Source organism: Dasypus novemcinctus, chromosome 12 (genome assembly GCF_030445035.2).
Source record: "Dasypus novemcinctus isolate mDasNov1 chromosome 12, mDasNov1.1.hap2, whole genome shotgun sequence".
Taxonomy (NCBI): domain Eukaryota; kingdom Metazoa; phylum Chordata; class Mammalia; order Cingulata; family Dasypodidae; genus Dasypus; species Dasypus novemcinctus.
Genome location: NC_080684.1, coordinates 14,424,959 through 14,441,191, shown reverse-complemented (window position 1 = coordinate 14,441,191; position 16,233 = coordinate 14,424,959). Strand labels below are relative to the sequence as shown.

At 38.0% G+C, this 16,233-nt stretch overlaps 1 protein-coding gene across 2 annotated transcripts in view; it reads right to left on the bottom strand.

The window, feature by feature from the left end:
* The window catches only part of ARID2 (AT-rich interaction domain 2), a 230,771-nt gene that overhangs the window by 67,320 nt on the left and 147,218 nt on the right, over positions 1 to 16,233 (bottom strand). For both annotated transcript variants that reach the window (XM_058307854.2, XM_071218789.1), the window contains 5 exons: positions 9,083 to 9,149; positions 8,742 to 8,992; positions 8,320 to 8,416; positions 8,007 to 8,216; positions 7,000 to 7,167 (listed from right to left, as the gene is read on the bottom strand). In XM_058307854.2, coding sequence (XP_058163837.1) covers positions 7,000 to 7,167; positions 8,007 to 8,216; positions 8,320 to 8,416; positions 8,742 to 8,992; positions 9,083 to 9,149 — 793 coding nt within the window. The remainder of the gene's footprint in view (positions 1 to 6,999; positions 7,168 to 8,006; positions 8,217 to 8,319; positions 8,417 to 8,741; positions 8,993 to 9,082; positions 9,150 to 16,233) is intronic.

Here is a 16,233-nt window from a genome sequence, read left to right as displayed (position 1 = left end):
TTTAACCTCATAATTATTTAAATAATAACAATATCAGTGATATAGCTAATATAAACTCAGTTTTTCCTCACTGGCGAGATACTGAGCTAAATACTTTATGTATTATTTCACTTAACTCTTCTATGAGGTAGGGATAGATAAAGAAACAGACTCAAAGTAATCATTTTGAGTATCACAAAATAACTAGCCTATGGTCACATAGTTAAATACATCAGTAAATAAGCATCTCAGTTTAGTTAAGAGAATTGACTTTAAAAGCTAAAATTTTATATAGCAGACTGCATCGGAAATTGTAACTTTGCTTTTGAATATAAAAAGATATTCACACTGTTAAGTGGCATCTATAAATACTTCTGAAATAAGATGAACAAAATTTGAACCAATTTCAAATCCCACATTCAAGAAAGGATTTTCAAAGATTATTCATGTGGAAGGGGGGAGGTTTGTGGGTAGGGGGAGACCTGTTCTAATAATAATTTTGAAGTATACTTTTTGTCCTGAAAGAGGCAACTTGGTTGTATAAAAACACACTAGCTATTAATCTTAAACTCATAATTTCTATGATTTTACTGACATATTTTAAAACAATTTCAAGGCCAATGAATCAATGAGGAAAATCATCAATTATTTTCTAATAAGTGTAATAGATTATAAGTTATCTTCTTTGCTATTCTATTACATAATTCAAAGGAAACTAATGAAAAGTGTAAGATAATACAAACTTAGTCATATTATGATAAATTATAAATGCCTTACATATTTGTAGATAAAAATGAAAAGTTATTTTACTGCTTCACCGTTGAAATAGCATTATTTTGTAGTTTTAAACATATAGACTGTGCCCACTTCTTTTCAGATGACATTTTAGCAAAATTTCTCAGGCCCCGCAAACAGAACAAATGCAATTCCAAAACAATGGAACTGAAGAAACCAATTCTGTGAATGCTCTGAAGCAATCATGACCCCTTGATGAGGTAGGACCTAGGCTTTTACGGGGATAAACAATAATAGCAGCCACCAAATATTTACTGTTTTAATCTTTATAAGTCTAAGTTTAATTATCCCATTTTACAAATGAGAAAACTAAAGCTCTTCTGTCCATTCAGGGAAGCGTGGTGAAGATGACAGAGTTGGGTGTAGCTTGGAAAGCATTCTTTAAAGAAGTGTTAAATTTGGATCCTGTCACATTTCAGAGACCATAATGTGATATGCCCCTTCCTAACAGAAAATATTACAGTGAAAATCATCTTCCTGCTGGAAACTCTGGCTTTTCCTTTCTTCTTCTACCTTTAAGATACTATTACAGATAATACCTTTCTAGGGCTGGAAACTCTATAGAAATCTTCTTCCCTTTTTTCCATTACATGTACTATGAAAGAGTATACCCTATACCAAACTGAAATCTGTTGAATAAATTTAGTCAATTTCATGAACCAGAAGAAATTATAAGAAATAAAGTAGGAATATAAACTGGAAACATATAATTTCTATAGAAGTTGCTACAATAAGAGAAGCAATAACTTTAGGATACTGAAGACATTCCAAATGGTACATAGGTACTTATATTTTTAATGGAATCAATTTTCAGATACTCAACTTTGGTATGTATTCCATCCTAAAACTGCTTTGCTTGAGAACATCACTTTCCCTTTGACAATTGCTCTTTTCCCGTTTTGGTACAGATAGGGTTAACTCTTACTTATCTTTTATAGCAATGCAGGATTATGGTTAACTGCATGACAGGCTTGTAATCAAGTGAGTTACTTATACTCTCTCTATACAAATGGGAAAAAGTATCAGTAAACAGACCTCATAGGTTGTTACGAGGATTAAATGAATTCATATGTAAATCACTTAAAACAATGGCTGGCACATAATAAACATTATATAAATGTTAGATATTATTAGTACTGTGGTATATTTTTGTAGATGGAAAAAACCTTTGGAATACCAAACAAAGAGAGAATTAAAACATTAGTGTTCACAAAGTATCTTTTAACCAGGGTATTAAGGTAGGGCTTCTTGTCTATCCTAGTGTTTTATATTTATTGTTAAGGGTAAGGCTTGGAATTAGAAATTGGGTATTCTGGACCTTTGGTGTGTTCTGAATTCAAATAAATTATATAAAGTGATGATGATTTTTGTTTAATGTTCTTGCCTCTTTAACCCTCAGCTACTTTGAAACAGTGCATTATTTTGGAGGCAGCATCCTTCATAAGAAAATCACAGAAAAAAATTTAAAGAAATACTGAAGGAAGCAGATGTGGCTCATGCAGCTGAGCACCTACTTCCCACATGGGAGGTCCCGGGTTTGGTTCCTGGTGTCTCCTAAAAAATATAAGCAAACAAGAAAACTAACTCAGGGAAGCAAATGTGGCTCAGTTGTTGGAACACTGGCTTCCCACATATGAGGTCCCAGTACTTCAAAAAACAAACAAAACCAAAAAATCTCAAAGTGCTGGCACCTAATTATTTCATTCAGATGATCAACTCATGTCAGCTTTAACTATCTTAGAATTAAGAAGTGAAGAGTGTGTTATGGGAACACATATGAACATTCTTGCTTCTTTTTTTTTTTAATTTAAAAAATTTATTTATTTCTCCCCTGCCCCACTGTTTGCACTTGCTGTGCTCTGTGTGTTCTTCTGTGTCTGCTTGTCTTCTCTTCTTGTCGTTCTCTTTAAAAGGCACCGGGAACTGATCTTGGGACCTTTTAGAGTGGGAGAAAGGTACTCAATCACTTGTGCTACCTTAGTTCCCTCATCTGCTGTTCCTCTTATTGTGTCTCCTCTGTGTCTCTTTTTGCTGCGCCAGCTATCCGTGTGGGCCAGCTCTCTGCTTGGGCCAGCTCACCACACAGGCCAGCTTCCTTCACCAGGAGGCCCTGGGAATCAAACTCTGGACCTCACATATGGTAGATGGGAGCCCAGTTACTTGACCCACATCTGCTTCCCTGAACATGCTTTCTTGAATTGAAAAACAAAGTCAGATTTTTTTCTAACTACCAGAAAGTGAGTTTGATTATGCAGATGCTTTTTTTAAAAAAAGATTTATTCATTTATTTATTTCCCCTCATCCCCTCATTGTCCATACTTGCTGTGTGCTGTGTTTTAGGAGGCACTGGGAACTGAACCTGGGACCTCCGATGTGGGAGGGAGGCACCTAATCACTTGAGCTACCCATTACCTTCTTTGTTGTCTCTCATTATGCTTTTTCCTTCTTGTGTCTCTTGTTGCATCAGCTTGCTGTGTCTGCTTGTTGTGTTAGCTCACTGTCTTGCTCACATTCCTTAGGGGGCACTAGGAACCTCTGCTCCCTGCTTTGTTGTATCTCTTATGTTCTTCTTGTGTCTCTTGTTGCGTCATCTTGTTCTGTCAGCTTGTTGTGCCTGCCCATCACGCCAGCTTGTTGTCTTCTTTAGGAGGCACCAGGAACCATACTGCAGACCTCCCATGTGGTAGGCGGGAGCTCAGTCGTCTGAGCCACATCCGCTTCCTGTGTAGATGCTTCTGACAATAAAGTCTAGCTTCATTGGTTTGGTTATTTGGCAAACACTTTCCATAAAATGAATGAGATAAATCTGGTTTTGACAAAAATGTATTCAAAGCATATAAAAGAATTTTATATATATAAAAAAATTGTACTGTACTTGAAAAAAACAATGAAATGAATGATATTTCAATTTCCCTAACCTGGTGGTCTTCAAGGTTTAGTCCCTAAACCAGTGGCATCGGCATCTGCATCTCATGGGAACTTGTTAAAAATGCAAATTCTCGTATCCCACCTGAATCAGAAACTTGAGGTAGAGCAGATTAATGTGTATTTTAATAAATCCACCAGGTGATTCTAATATACCTTGAATTTGAGAAGCACTGTGCTAACACTTTCTGAGTATACTTGGTTACACAAGGTGCCTGTGATAATGTAATTAAAAAAAAAAAAAGATTTATTTATTTCTCTCCCCTCCCCCCCCACCCCGGTTGTCTGTTCTCTGTGTCTATTTGCTGTGTTGTCTTCTTTGTCCGCTTCTGTTGTTGTCAGTGGCATGGGAATCTGTGTTTCTTTTTGGTGTGTCATCTTGTTGTGTCAGCTCTCCGTGTGTGCAGTGCCACTCCTGGGCAGGCTGCACTTTCTTTCGCGCTGGGCGGCTCTCCGTACGGGGTGCACTCCTTGCGCGTGGGGCTCCCCTACGCGGGGGACAACCCTGTGTGGCATGGCACTCCTTGCGCATCAGCACTGCGCATGGGCCAGCTCCACATGGGTCAAGGAGGCCTGGGGTTTGAATCGCGGACCTCCTATGTGGTAGGCGGATGTCCTAACCATCGGGCCAAGTCCGCTTCCCTGATGTACTTTTTACTACTAAAATTCATAATCATAAAAACTTTTAAGGACTTAGAACCTTATAAACGAACAGGGATTTGAAAAATTTTTAAATTATAATGTCTATACATTTTTATAGCAGAGAAATATGATAGGGTAATGAATAAAAAACTTTCAAGCATAAAATGTATATTAGGATAAAAATACACGGGGATATTGGAAAATGAGTTCAAGGAGAAAGAAGGATATTATAACATTTCTGATGTTAAGAGTTTGTATATTTTTAAAATAGATGATGGTTAAGTTATCAAGATTCCACTGGATACAAAGTATTCTTTCTTTTTTTTTAAGGAGGTAATGGAGCTTGAACCTGGCACCCCATACATGGGAGGCAGGTTCTCAACCATTGCGCTATGCACATCCCCCCAAAACAATTTTATTTTCCTAGGAGGTACCGGGGATTGCACCCAGGACCTCATATATGTGAAGCACGCACTCAATCGCTAAGTTACACTCACTCCCTTTTACTTTAAAATGTCAATTTAAGAATCATCAAAAGTATATTCTTGCCAACAATTTAAGTCATGATGAAGAAGTTTAGATGTCAACTTTAAGATGGGTTAAAGAGTATACAAGTTTTCATAATGATGAGGAAAAGTTTGAAGAAGATCATTTTCATAAGAAAGCATTAAAATATGAGGGGGGGGTCAGGGATCAAACTATAAGAGATAACTAATCAAACAATTAAAGATTGTCATTCAAGGTGAGCGAATAAATTATAAAGTACCCTCAAGCTCAAAAATGAACTCTTTTAGGTCCCTAGACACCTACTCCCACTTCTACCAATATATTTCTACATACACTAATAAGCCACAAGCGCTGAATGTTTAATTTTCTCCATTTGCCAAGTGAGAACGAAATTTTACATTGTGGTGGATTCACTTGTTAAAGCATTGTTAAAGTCAAAGGTCAGTCATAAAGCAAAAATAGTAGCTTTCATAAAAATTCCTTTTGAATATTTCTCAAATGGCCAATTATAGTTCAGTGTCTTCATGGACAATTTACCAAACTTTGTTAGACAGTTTTTCTATGGTTCTCAAATAATTTAATCTTCAATTTCTTCTTTGTGGATATCAATATATCCTTAACCACCACAAAATGGAAATTTTAACTGTTTCATTCCTTTATCAAGGTTGAGATTGTTAATATTCTGATTGTAGATTCCCCAATATCTATCTATTGCCTATGGATGAAGGCTCATTGGGTGTACTGGCAATAAAAATTAACTATTTTTTTCATACCTTTTATTATTAGTTCAGATAGTTGAATTCAAGTAAGTTAGATGCATGTATGACATAACTCTACCATATACTTTAGGAGGACATAATGGAAATCTATGAAATATGTGGTACATATTACAACTCTGCATAAATAAATAATATTAACACTATATAAAGTAGAATAGATGGGACAACAGGACCATGATTAAATAAATGGAAATTAGATAGCTGGTAAGAGATGATGAGAGTCTGAATTGCCTCCTAAGCATTGGCAACTGAAGACTGAACAAGGTTTTGTGATAGATGGTTAAGGAGATTTTTGATTTGGAGTTAGTAGAGAAGGATGAAAAAGACCTAATGTATTTCTAGACTGAAAGGAAGAAGAAAATACAGACAGGTTTAAAGTATGGGAAAAAATGATACTCAGCACATACATTCCGAATAAGTAACACCTCTTCCTCAGGAAAGAGGCAACTGAAAGAGAATGAGTTCGAATGCTATTAATTTTGTAAATGAAGTTGAAGAAATTCATGCTCGATGACCTCCATATTCTTTGCAAAGTAAAAGGAAAGAACAGCTGAGAAAATGAGCATCACCCATCAAAAAAATACAGGAAAAGAGATGTCTTGGGGAGGGTAGGAGGTGGAAGGGCAAGAGACCAGGTGAAGTGAAAGATGGATTGTTTTTGTTAGTGCAAAGAAAGGTGTAGAAAGCCACTATAAAAAGGCCAAGATTGTGAAAATATAAAATGATAACTCATGATGAGCCAGGGGAAAGAAATTCAAGGTCTGAGAAGAAGGGGTGGTATTAGATAAGCCTGCATCATCTTAAAAAGATTTGAGTTAAACAGAATTGACCCAAGGGTGTCTAGGAATTCCGGATGCCTATTTGTACGGTAGGCAGGCATGCATCTGTGTGTGCAGATGTGCACACATGTCTGCTCCTAAGCTCTGATTCTGTGTGGTGCTAAATCTTGGATTCTTGGGTTAGGAGTGTTAGGCATTTTATTTATGTATTCTGATGACCACCTGAGAGAATAATAAGTCAATATGATTAACTATTCCTGGTAGTATGCCAATTTCCCATGATCAAAATCACATATAGTAAGTCCACTGGGGTACTTAGTGCTTGCATAACTGTAAACAAGTAGTCCTTCACACCTCTCTAAATCCTTCTCAACTTGGTTTTTCTATTACAGTATTTTTCCTCTGCAGTCATCTCGATCTTGCTGCTCCTAAAATGGATCATATCTAAGATATTAGAATACATATTCAAATTCTCCTTTGGCTTACTCCACTATAAAACATTAGTTTTCTGTATTGTATCTTTAAATAAATCCTTAGTATTAAATCTTACAGATCAATAACCATACTGAAAAAGATTAAGTGAAAACACTAACCTGGGGCAGATGCTACATGGGTCTGGGTTTGGACTTGCTCTATAGCTTGTGGCCTAATTTCAGATAAAACTTGATGACTGGAACTTGGATGTTCAACAAGTTTTACTGCAGCTAATGCATCAGGGCCAAACATCTGAATATCCATGGAAACCAGACAGACTAACATATCTAAAATAAATAAAAAAAACAAGAGGTATTAGTCAATATTATAAAACAATGTCATTGCTGAAGAAGACATATTTACAGAGTACTGGTTCTCAAATGCCAGTTCATAAATCATTTTATTTCAAAACTACTTGATGGTCCATAAAAAAGATTTTCTGGCTTAATATCTGAAGACTAATTTAGAATATATGGAGTTGGGGCTAGGTATCTATATTTTTAAAAGGCTTCCCTCCTGAGTGATTATGAGGTATAGCCAGATTTAGGAACTGCTTACATTGAAATTGACACCTTAATTCTTAATAGTAGTAGTGTTATACTAAATCTTTATTAATTCTGATTTTAGCATTTAACCCAAGAAAGAAATGATTTTAACCACTGAGTTAGTAGGTTTAAAACTGATAATCCATTAAGAAGGTGAGTTCACTGATTTTAAGAATTCTACTACTACCAGTAACTTCTAAGAACAGAAGGAAGCTTTGTTTTACTCAGCTTTAGTTGCTTACTAGATGAAATTGACCGACCATTTGGAACACACAACTATTCTCCAGAGAATTGGACATAGTGGATTTGTCAATTTCAAATGTGATACACAGTAACAGAAATAAAGAGAACGAATAGGGATTAGTGATAGCCACATATATCCTAGCCTCTACATGATAATAGGTGTTTCCTGCTGGTTTTAAACAAGGAAAATGAATAGTGTAAATAAGTGTGTCAGAGGGAGTAATGACTCCTCAAACAAAACAGTGAACCCCAAATATCAACTGTGATTTTTGTATAGCACCACATCAAATATTTTCCCTCAGTAAACAAAATATATGTTTCTTTTGGTCTAATCTTACCTATGCTCTTTTCTACTTTTGCAATTTTTGTGCAAGCGACATCTCCCATTTCTGTGAGCATATATAGCACCTCGAGTGTTGAGATTACAAGCAGCACATCGGGTAAAGTGAGATGACAAATGATTTCTCTGTATGAGTCCTGATCCACATATTCACAAATTAAAACACCATTATCTTCTGCTTTGCAAAGATTTCCCAAAATTTCCATGCCTGAAAAGTGCATATACATACATACATATTTATTTTGTTTTGTTTTTAACAAATGATGAAATTTGTGCACTTTAGACAATAAGAAACTTAAGGGAGCACTCACCCCTCATCTTTAAAAACCTATCCCTTGACATTAGGCATTTTGTAACAGTATGAAACATCAAATGAGTAGTTTTGAAATCAACAGGGTCCAATAAAAGCTGGAAAAATGAAAGGACATTATTGTTGGGGTTGCTTCCTCTAGGACTGTATATTTAAAATTTAATATATATGAATAATGTCATATAACTTTAAAAATGTAATTACTGTAAGCATAACCATCACTGCATTTGAAACATTTCAAATATTTTCGACAAATATGTTATGACACTTCTAAACTATGCTGTTAGCAACAAATATATGCAAGCATTTAATATTCTGTAAATATAACAACTATAATAATGCTATATCCTAAAATTTTAGAATTGAGTTGAGAGTAAATGTCTTTGCTATCTACATAAATTTTAAGGTACTGTCACTGCTTACCTCAGCTGCAATATTTCCTAATGTGTCAAGTCCCAATTGCCTTAGAGAAATAAAATGACTATGTGCAGAAAGTAATAAGAAACGAAGACAGGTACGATTAGCTGCCAAGAACTTAACATTGCCCTCTTCAAAGGAAAGATTTCTCAAAATCACTGCAATCTGAAGTACCCGTTGTCCTTCAATATCATTAATGCCCAACTTCCGAGGTGGATGAAATAAAGATTCCCAAATCCATTCTCCTGATGTACCTTCTATAACAGAAAATACATATTTACTTAAATTGCTTTTTCATGTATTATTAATATTCCAAAATTATTTAACAGTTTTGCTGACTGACTTACCATGAGATTTGTTTCTATCAGAAATGAGATCACGTACTTCATTATCATCAACAATGTCTTTCCAAAACTGTAATGAGAAATTATTATACTGAATTCTGACTATTTGAAATAACTACACTTTTAAAAAATCATACATGCTATAAAACTGTAATACTTCAACTTTAAAAAAAAATTTTAGATATCATTATATTTTATGGATTTAAATCCTTTGACATAAATGCTTACATACCTATAGTTTAAACCTTTATATACTAAAGGTTTTTTTTTAGAACAGGGACTCTTAACCTTAGGTTGACAAAATCCATAGAAGGTCTGTGAAAAAGATTAGAGCACCTGGGAATTTACAACAGGGAAAAATGTCTTTGTGTTTATTAACCTATAACTGAAATTTAGCATTAATTATATATTTCAACTCTGAATGTCACGCAACATTAGTAGTATCAGCAGTACCTGTGACTTTGCTACCAATCTGAATCACAGATTATGTAGCAGTTTGAATTGGCTATGAATTTCAGAAACAGATACTGGATTATGTTTGTATTCTGGTCTGAAACCTGGGGGTGATTGTTATGATTAGGACTTTGATTGGGCCACAGCATTAGGGCAGATAAAAGGCATAGCAAAAGTCAGACTTGAGGGTTTTTGATGTTAGAGTTTGATGCTGAAGCCTTAAGCTGGAGCCCCAGTAAGTAAGCTCACAGAAGAAAGAGAAGCAAGCTCCAGGAAGAGAGGAACGCTGAGCCCTGGAAGAAGCATGCCCTGGGAAGAGAGGAATCCTGAACCCAGAGATAAGCAAGAACCTGGAAGGGAAGAACTCAGGAAGCCTGAACCCTCTCAGGCATTGGCAGCAACACGTGAAAACAGACTTTGGTGAGGGAAGTAATTTATGCTTTATGGCCTGGTATCTGTAAGGTCCTACCCAAAATAAATACCCTTTATAAAAACCAACCAATTTCTGGTATTTTGTATCAGCACCCCTTTGGCTGACTAATACAGAATTTGGTACCTAGGAGTGGGAATGTGCTTTTGCTATTACTGAAATGTTGGAATGGTTTTCTAAATGGGTAAGGGGTGTTTTTTGGAGGAATTGTGAGATGCTTGATGGAAAAGGCCTAGATCACTTTGAAGAGACTGTTGATAGCAATAAGGATGCTAAAGAGACTTTTTATTATGCCTTAGCAGTAAATGATGAAACTATTATTGGAAACTGGAAGAAAGGCAATCTGTGTTTTAAAGTTGCAGAGAACGTAGCAAGTTTAACTCCTGGTGTTTTATGGGAGGCAGAATTTGAAAATGGGCATTTAGCTGAAGAAATTTCCAAAGTAAACCCTGAGAATGCGGCTTGGCTTCTGCTTGTAGCTTATAGCAAAATGCTAGATAGAGAGATCTATTGAAGACTGAACTGTCAGGCACGAAGGAAGCAGAAACTAACTCTGGAAATTCCAAGCCCTGGAAATCAAGCTCCGAGATGAAAGTGCCCCATTGGAGGACTTAACTAACTTGGAACTTGTAAATCAGGATTGAAGATGCAGTTATCTTGGAAAGACTTGTGGAAAGTCTTACTGTCTGCTGACTTGGACTCCTGCTTCTTGCATGCTAAACCAACAAGGTTTCTGAGAGAGCTGTATGAACAAAGCCACTGTCAGCCTGGAATAAAAAGGACATGGAAAGGAGACATTGAAGGGGAAAACACTTCAAGAGGAAAACCATGGAAGCTGAGATCTGGAATTAGGACATCACCTTGGGCCAAGAGAGGAACCCCACCCATGTGTACAAAGAGGGTGAGTTTGCCCCAGCACTTGAAGAGTTTGGATGTTTCCACCCCAGGTTCTGGGACAGTTTTGCTGCCTGAGGGTACAGAGAGGGTGGAGCTCATTCCCCAAGGATTAGGGTGGTTGAGGTCAGCAACCCCAGGGCTGAGAGGATTGAACCTGCATGCCAAAGGTTAGGGAAGGCCAGGTGGTTAACTTGTTCCTCTCAGAGGGCTGAACTTTTATGCCAAATGTTAGGGAAGGCCAGGTAGTCAACTCATTGCTCCGAGTGGGTTGAGCCTGTATATTAAAGGTTAAGGGGAATGTTGTCTTCACGTCACTATACTAGGGGGGTTAACCCAAAGACTGGTAAGGTGTGGCAATCATCCCAACACTCTTGGAGGGTGAGGTCTGGAGCTTGGTCAACACCCAGATGCTTGATGAGGGTGGAACCAAGAAAATGGTTTCTGAGCAAGCATGTGGAAAGGGTGGGTTCCCACAAGCCCTAAGGAGAAGAAACCTTCATCTTTAGAATGATTCTCAGACTGAAATGGAATGGAGGATGCCCTGCAGGTTTACTGAACTGTAGAGGACCCACGACTCATGCGTCCCTCCCAATTTTTCCTTACTATAATGAAAATGTTTATTCTTTGTCTGTCCATTTGTATATTGAAAACAGATAAATTGTTTTGTAAGTTTCAGAGGTCTACAAGCAGACAGGACTTTGCCCCAAGACAAACTATTTTTCTTTAATTTGTGATATGATTTAGTACTTGCATTGTTACTGATTTAAGATTTTTTCAAATATTGTAATATCTTTTTGGAATTCAGAGGGTGGAGTGTAGCAGTTTGATATAGTTATGAATTCCAAAAATAGATACTGGATTATGTTTGTAATCTGGTCTATACCTGGGTATGATTAAGTTATGATTAGGGCTTTGAATGGGTCAAGTCATTAGCGTATTGAGTCCCCACCCCTTGGTGAGAGCCGGAATCACAGAAAAACCAGATAAATGGAATGGCAAAAGATAGAGTTGAGGATTTTTTGATGTTGGAGTTTTGATGTTGGAGTTTGATGCTGAAGCCTTAAGCTGGAGCCCCAGGAAGCAAACTCACAGAGAAAAGAGAAGCCAACCCCAGGAAGAGAGGAATGCTGAGCCCAGGAAGAAGCAAGCCCTGGGAAGAGAGGAACCCAGGAAGCCTGAATCCTCACGGACATTGGCAGCCACCTTGCTCCAACATGTGAAAATAGACTTTGGTGAGGGAAGTAACTTATGCTTAATGGCTTGGTATCTGTAAGCTCTTACCCCAAATAAATACCCTTTATAAAAACCAACTAATTTCTCAAATTTTGCACCAGCAACACTTTGTCTGACTAACACAGATGACTTTATAAATTTTCAGATCACTTTACAGTATGGAAAATATCTAGAAATAGTGTTTATGGTTATAAGAACTTCTAAACTATGGCAGTTAGTAATCCCATCACTAAATTGCACTAAATCACAATAGTCCTGTAGATGTCCACTACAGAGTGAATCTAAACTTAGAGGACATTCAAATAATAACTGTTGAAGTTGTTTTGTTTCCAAGTTGGTACTCCAGATATTTAAGCTACTTGCCAATATTCCCTTTATTGATTATAATGTAGGAGGAGATGAGTCAAAATCTACTGTGCCATTTAATGTTATTTTTCAAGGTAAGAAATGTCTTTACACTAACATCTCTACAAAAAAAAAATTATCTTCAATTTGACTGTATTTTTTTTTTTAAGATTTTATTTATTTATTTAATTTCCCCCCCTCCCCTGGTTGTCTGTTCTTGGTATCTATTTGCTGCGTCTTGTTTCTTTTGTCCGCTTCTGTTGTCCTCAGCGGCACGGGAAGTGTGGGCGGCGCCATTCCTGGGCAGGCTGCTCTTTCTTTTCAGGCTGGGCGGCTTTCCTCATGGGCGCACTCCTTGCGCGTGGGGCTCCCCTACGCGGGGGACACCCTTGCGTGGCACGGCACTCCTTGCGCGCATCAGCACTGCGCATGGGCCAGCTGCACAAGGGTCAAGGAGGCCCGGGGTTTGAACCACGGACCTCCCATATGGTAGACGGACGCCCTAACCACTGGGCCAAGTCCGTTTCCCCAATTTGACTGTATTTTAACTACTATTTTTAATTTATGTATTAATAAAGAAGCATATGGACTATTCATTTTTTATTTCTTAACATTGTTATATGTATTTCAAAATAAATTCTTCTTGTTTTTGAATTCAAGTTATTTTGCATTTAAGGACACTAGTTGGAGAAGAGATCCATAGGTTTCATCTAAACAGCAAAGGGATCACTACGCAAAACATTCATAATAAACAATGTTTGGCAACTAAATAAAAAAACTGGGCATATGAATAAAAAAGACAAAGTTCTATAACCAAGAAAAAAATGGCCACAGGGACTTCAAATAACTAAGATATCAACATGGAATTTAAATGGCTATGAATAGAGAGTCCAAAGAAATGAAAGACAATTGAAAATTCTTGGAAAGAAAAGGAAACTATAAGAAAGAATCGGGGGAGTGGGGCTGTGGGATAAGTGGGAACCTCTTACATTTTTTAATGTAACATTTTGTGATTTATGTATCTTTTAAAAAAAGGACAATGTAATAAAATTTTGTTTTTTAAAAAAGAAAGAATAGGATAGAAAGTGTAGAATTTAAAAGGATAACAACTGAAATTAACTCAATGGATGAGTTTCACATCTGATCGGACACAACTCAAGAAAGAATTAAAGAGAGATTCTGGGAAGATGGCAGACTAGAAAGACACAGGACTCTTTTCAACCAGAAAAATAGCTATAGGACAGGTTGAAGTGGCCTGGAAAAAAATCTTCAAGGGTCTAGTACACCAGGCAAAAGCGGGACACTGCCCAGAAGAGAAAGGGACATAGGAAAAGACTGTGACAGCAAAACTGTGAGTTAAAAGCCAAGGCTGCTACTGCCTGGACCCTCCTCTACACTAATGACTTGAATTCTCAGACCTCTGGGCCAGCCATAGACAAAAGGTGGCTACAGGAAAGGGGAGAGAGGAGGACACAGCCTAAGGCTCACTCACCTTTTGACCCACAAATTTGGATTGCTGTCCCATAGGCCCTCCCAGACTGGGTGGGGCTGCACCATTGTTTGTTCAAAACTGGACTCTGGACCCAGTAATGGGTTGCAGACTCACTAGGGCCTTAGGGAGGGAAGCTCTAAAGGCCAGAAAAATCCTCTCACTTATTTACTTTTAATTTCCTCATGTGCACTTCCTTTGTTGGCCAGCAGATGGTGCACTTTGGCAGCCCTCTCAGTTGAGTACTTGGTCAGAGTGCTTGCTGCAACAGGGACAGGATAAAAGTGATACAGGTTCCTGCCTGGAAGCTAAGAACCTTATAATTAACACCTTCTCAGAGACAGTTCTCCAGCCTTCACTGGCAGCCTCCTCCCTTTTCCTGGATAGGAAAGAATTCCCCTCCCCTCTGTGTCCTTAACAATCAGTCCCAGTTAGCACAGAGGGAGATTGGAAGGGCAGGATCTCTTTAGTCCAGGATCTCTTTACTTCATGCAAATAGTAACTGAAAAAGAGCAGGGGTAGCTATACAAATATTGGACAACTTTAAATGCAAAACTATAAGAGATACAGAAGGCCACATTATATATTAATAAGAGGGACAGTCCACAAGGAAAAAATAAAACTCATAAATATCTATGCCCCAAAATACATGAAGTAAACGCTGAAAGAACTGAAGGGAGAAATAGACATCTCTACAATAATCTTTGGGGACTTCAAGATACAGCTCACATAACCAGATAGAATAACTAGACAGATCAACAAGGAAACACAGAACTTGAACAATATGATAAATGAGCTACACCTAACAGACATATAAAGAAAGTTGCATCTCAAATAATTAGGTTATGCATGATTCTCAAGTGCCCATAAATCTTTCTTCTTGTTAGGACACAATGCAGCTCTCAATAAATATACAAAGACTGAAATTATACAAAATACAAAGCATCTTCTTAGATCACAATGGAATGAAACTGGAAATCAATAATAAGATAGGAAAGCGATAAATTTGCAAATGTGTGGAGGTTAAACAACACTCCTAAATAAATAGTGGGTCAAAGAAGAAATTCCAAATGAAATCAGTAAGCATATTGAGACAAATGAAAATGAGAACACAACCTATTAAAATGTATGGGAGGGAAGTGGATGTGGCTCAAGTGATAAGGCCTCTGCCTACCACTTGGGAGGACCTGGGTTCGATCCCTGGGGCCTCCTAGTGAAAAAGGAGAAGAGAAAGTGTGCCTGTTTGGTGAGCTGAGTGACAGCATGGCAAGGTGACTGCCTGCATGGTGAGTTGAAACCCCATGTGGGTACCCGTGAAGCGAGCCAAAGGCCCATGTGGTGAGCCAGTGCCGGCGCAAGTGAGTCATGCATGATGATGCAATAAAAGAGAGATGAAGGGGAGAATCAAGGTGAAGCGCAGTAGAAACCAGGAACTGAGGTGGCACAAATGACAGGGAACCTCTCTTCACATCAGAGGTCCCCAGGATTGAATCCCGGTGAATCCTAGAGGAGAAATATGAGAAGAGAAGACAAAAAGAGAAATAGATATAGAAGATCACATAGCGAATGGACACAGAGCACAAAAACAGTGGGAAGGGGGTGTGGGAGGGGGAGGAAAACAACAACTTGAAGAACCAATAAAAAATAAGTGGGAAGTGGACTTGGCCCAGGAATTAGGGCGTCCGCCTACCGCATGGGAGGTCCGCGGTTCAAATCCTGGTCCTCCTTGATCTGTGTGGAGCCGGCCCATGCGCAGTGCTGATGTGTACAAGGATTGCCGTGCCATGCAGGGGTGTCCCCGTGTAGGGGAGCCCCACGCGCAAGGAGTGTGCCCCATATGGAGAGCCGCCCAGCGCAAAAGAAAGTGCAGCCTGCCCAGGAATGGCACCACACACACGGAGAGCTGACGCGACAAGATGACACAACAAAAAGAAACACAGATTCCCGAGCCGCTGACAACAGGAGCGGACAAAGAAGAACACGCAGCAAATAGACACAGAGAACAGACAACTGGGGCGGGGAGGAAGGGGAGAGAAATAAATCTTTAAAAAAAAAAAGGTAATTTTATTTTAAAAAAAATGTATGGGATACAGCTAAGACAACCTTGAGAGGGCAATTTATAGCCCTAAGTACATATATTAAAAAAGAAGAGTTAAACTCAAAGACTTAACTGAATAACTAGAGAAACTAGAAAAAGAACAGCAAACCAATCCCAAAGCAAGCAGAAGGAAAGAAATAAAGATTTCTGTAGAAATAAGTGATTGAGGACAAAAAAAGGAGAACATCAACAAAACAAAAAGCTGGTTC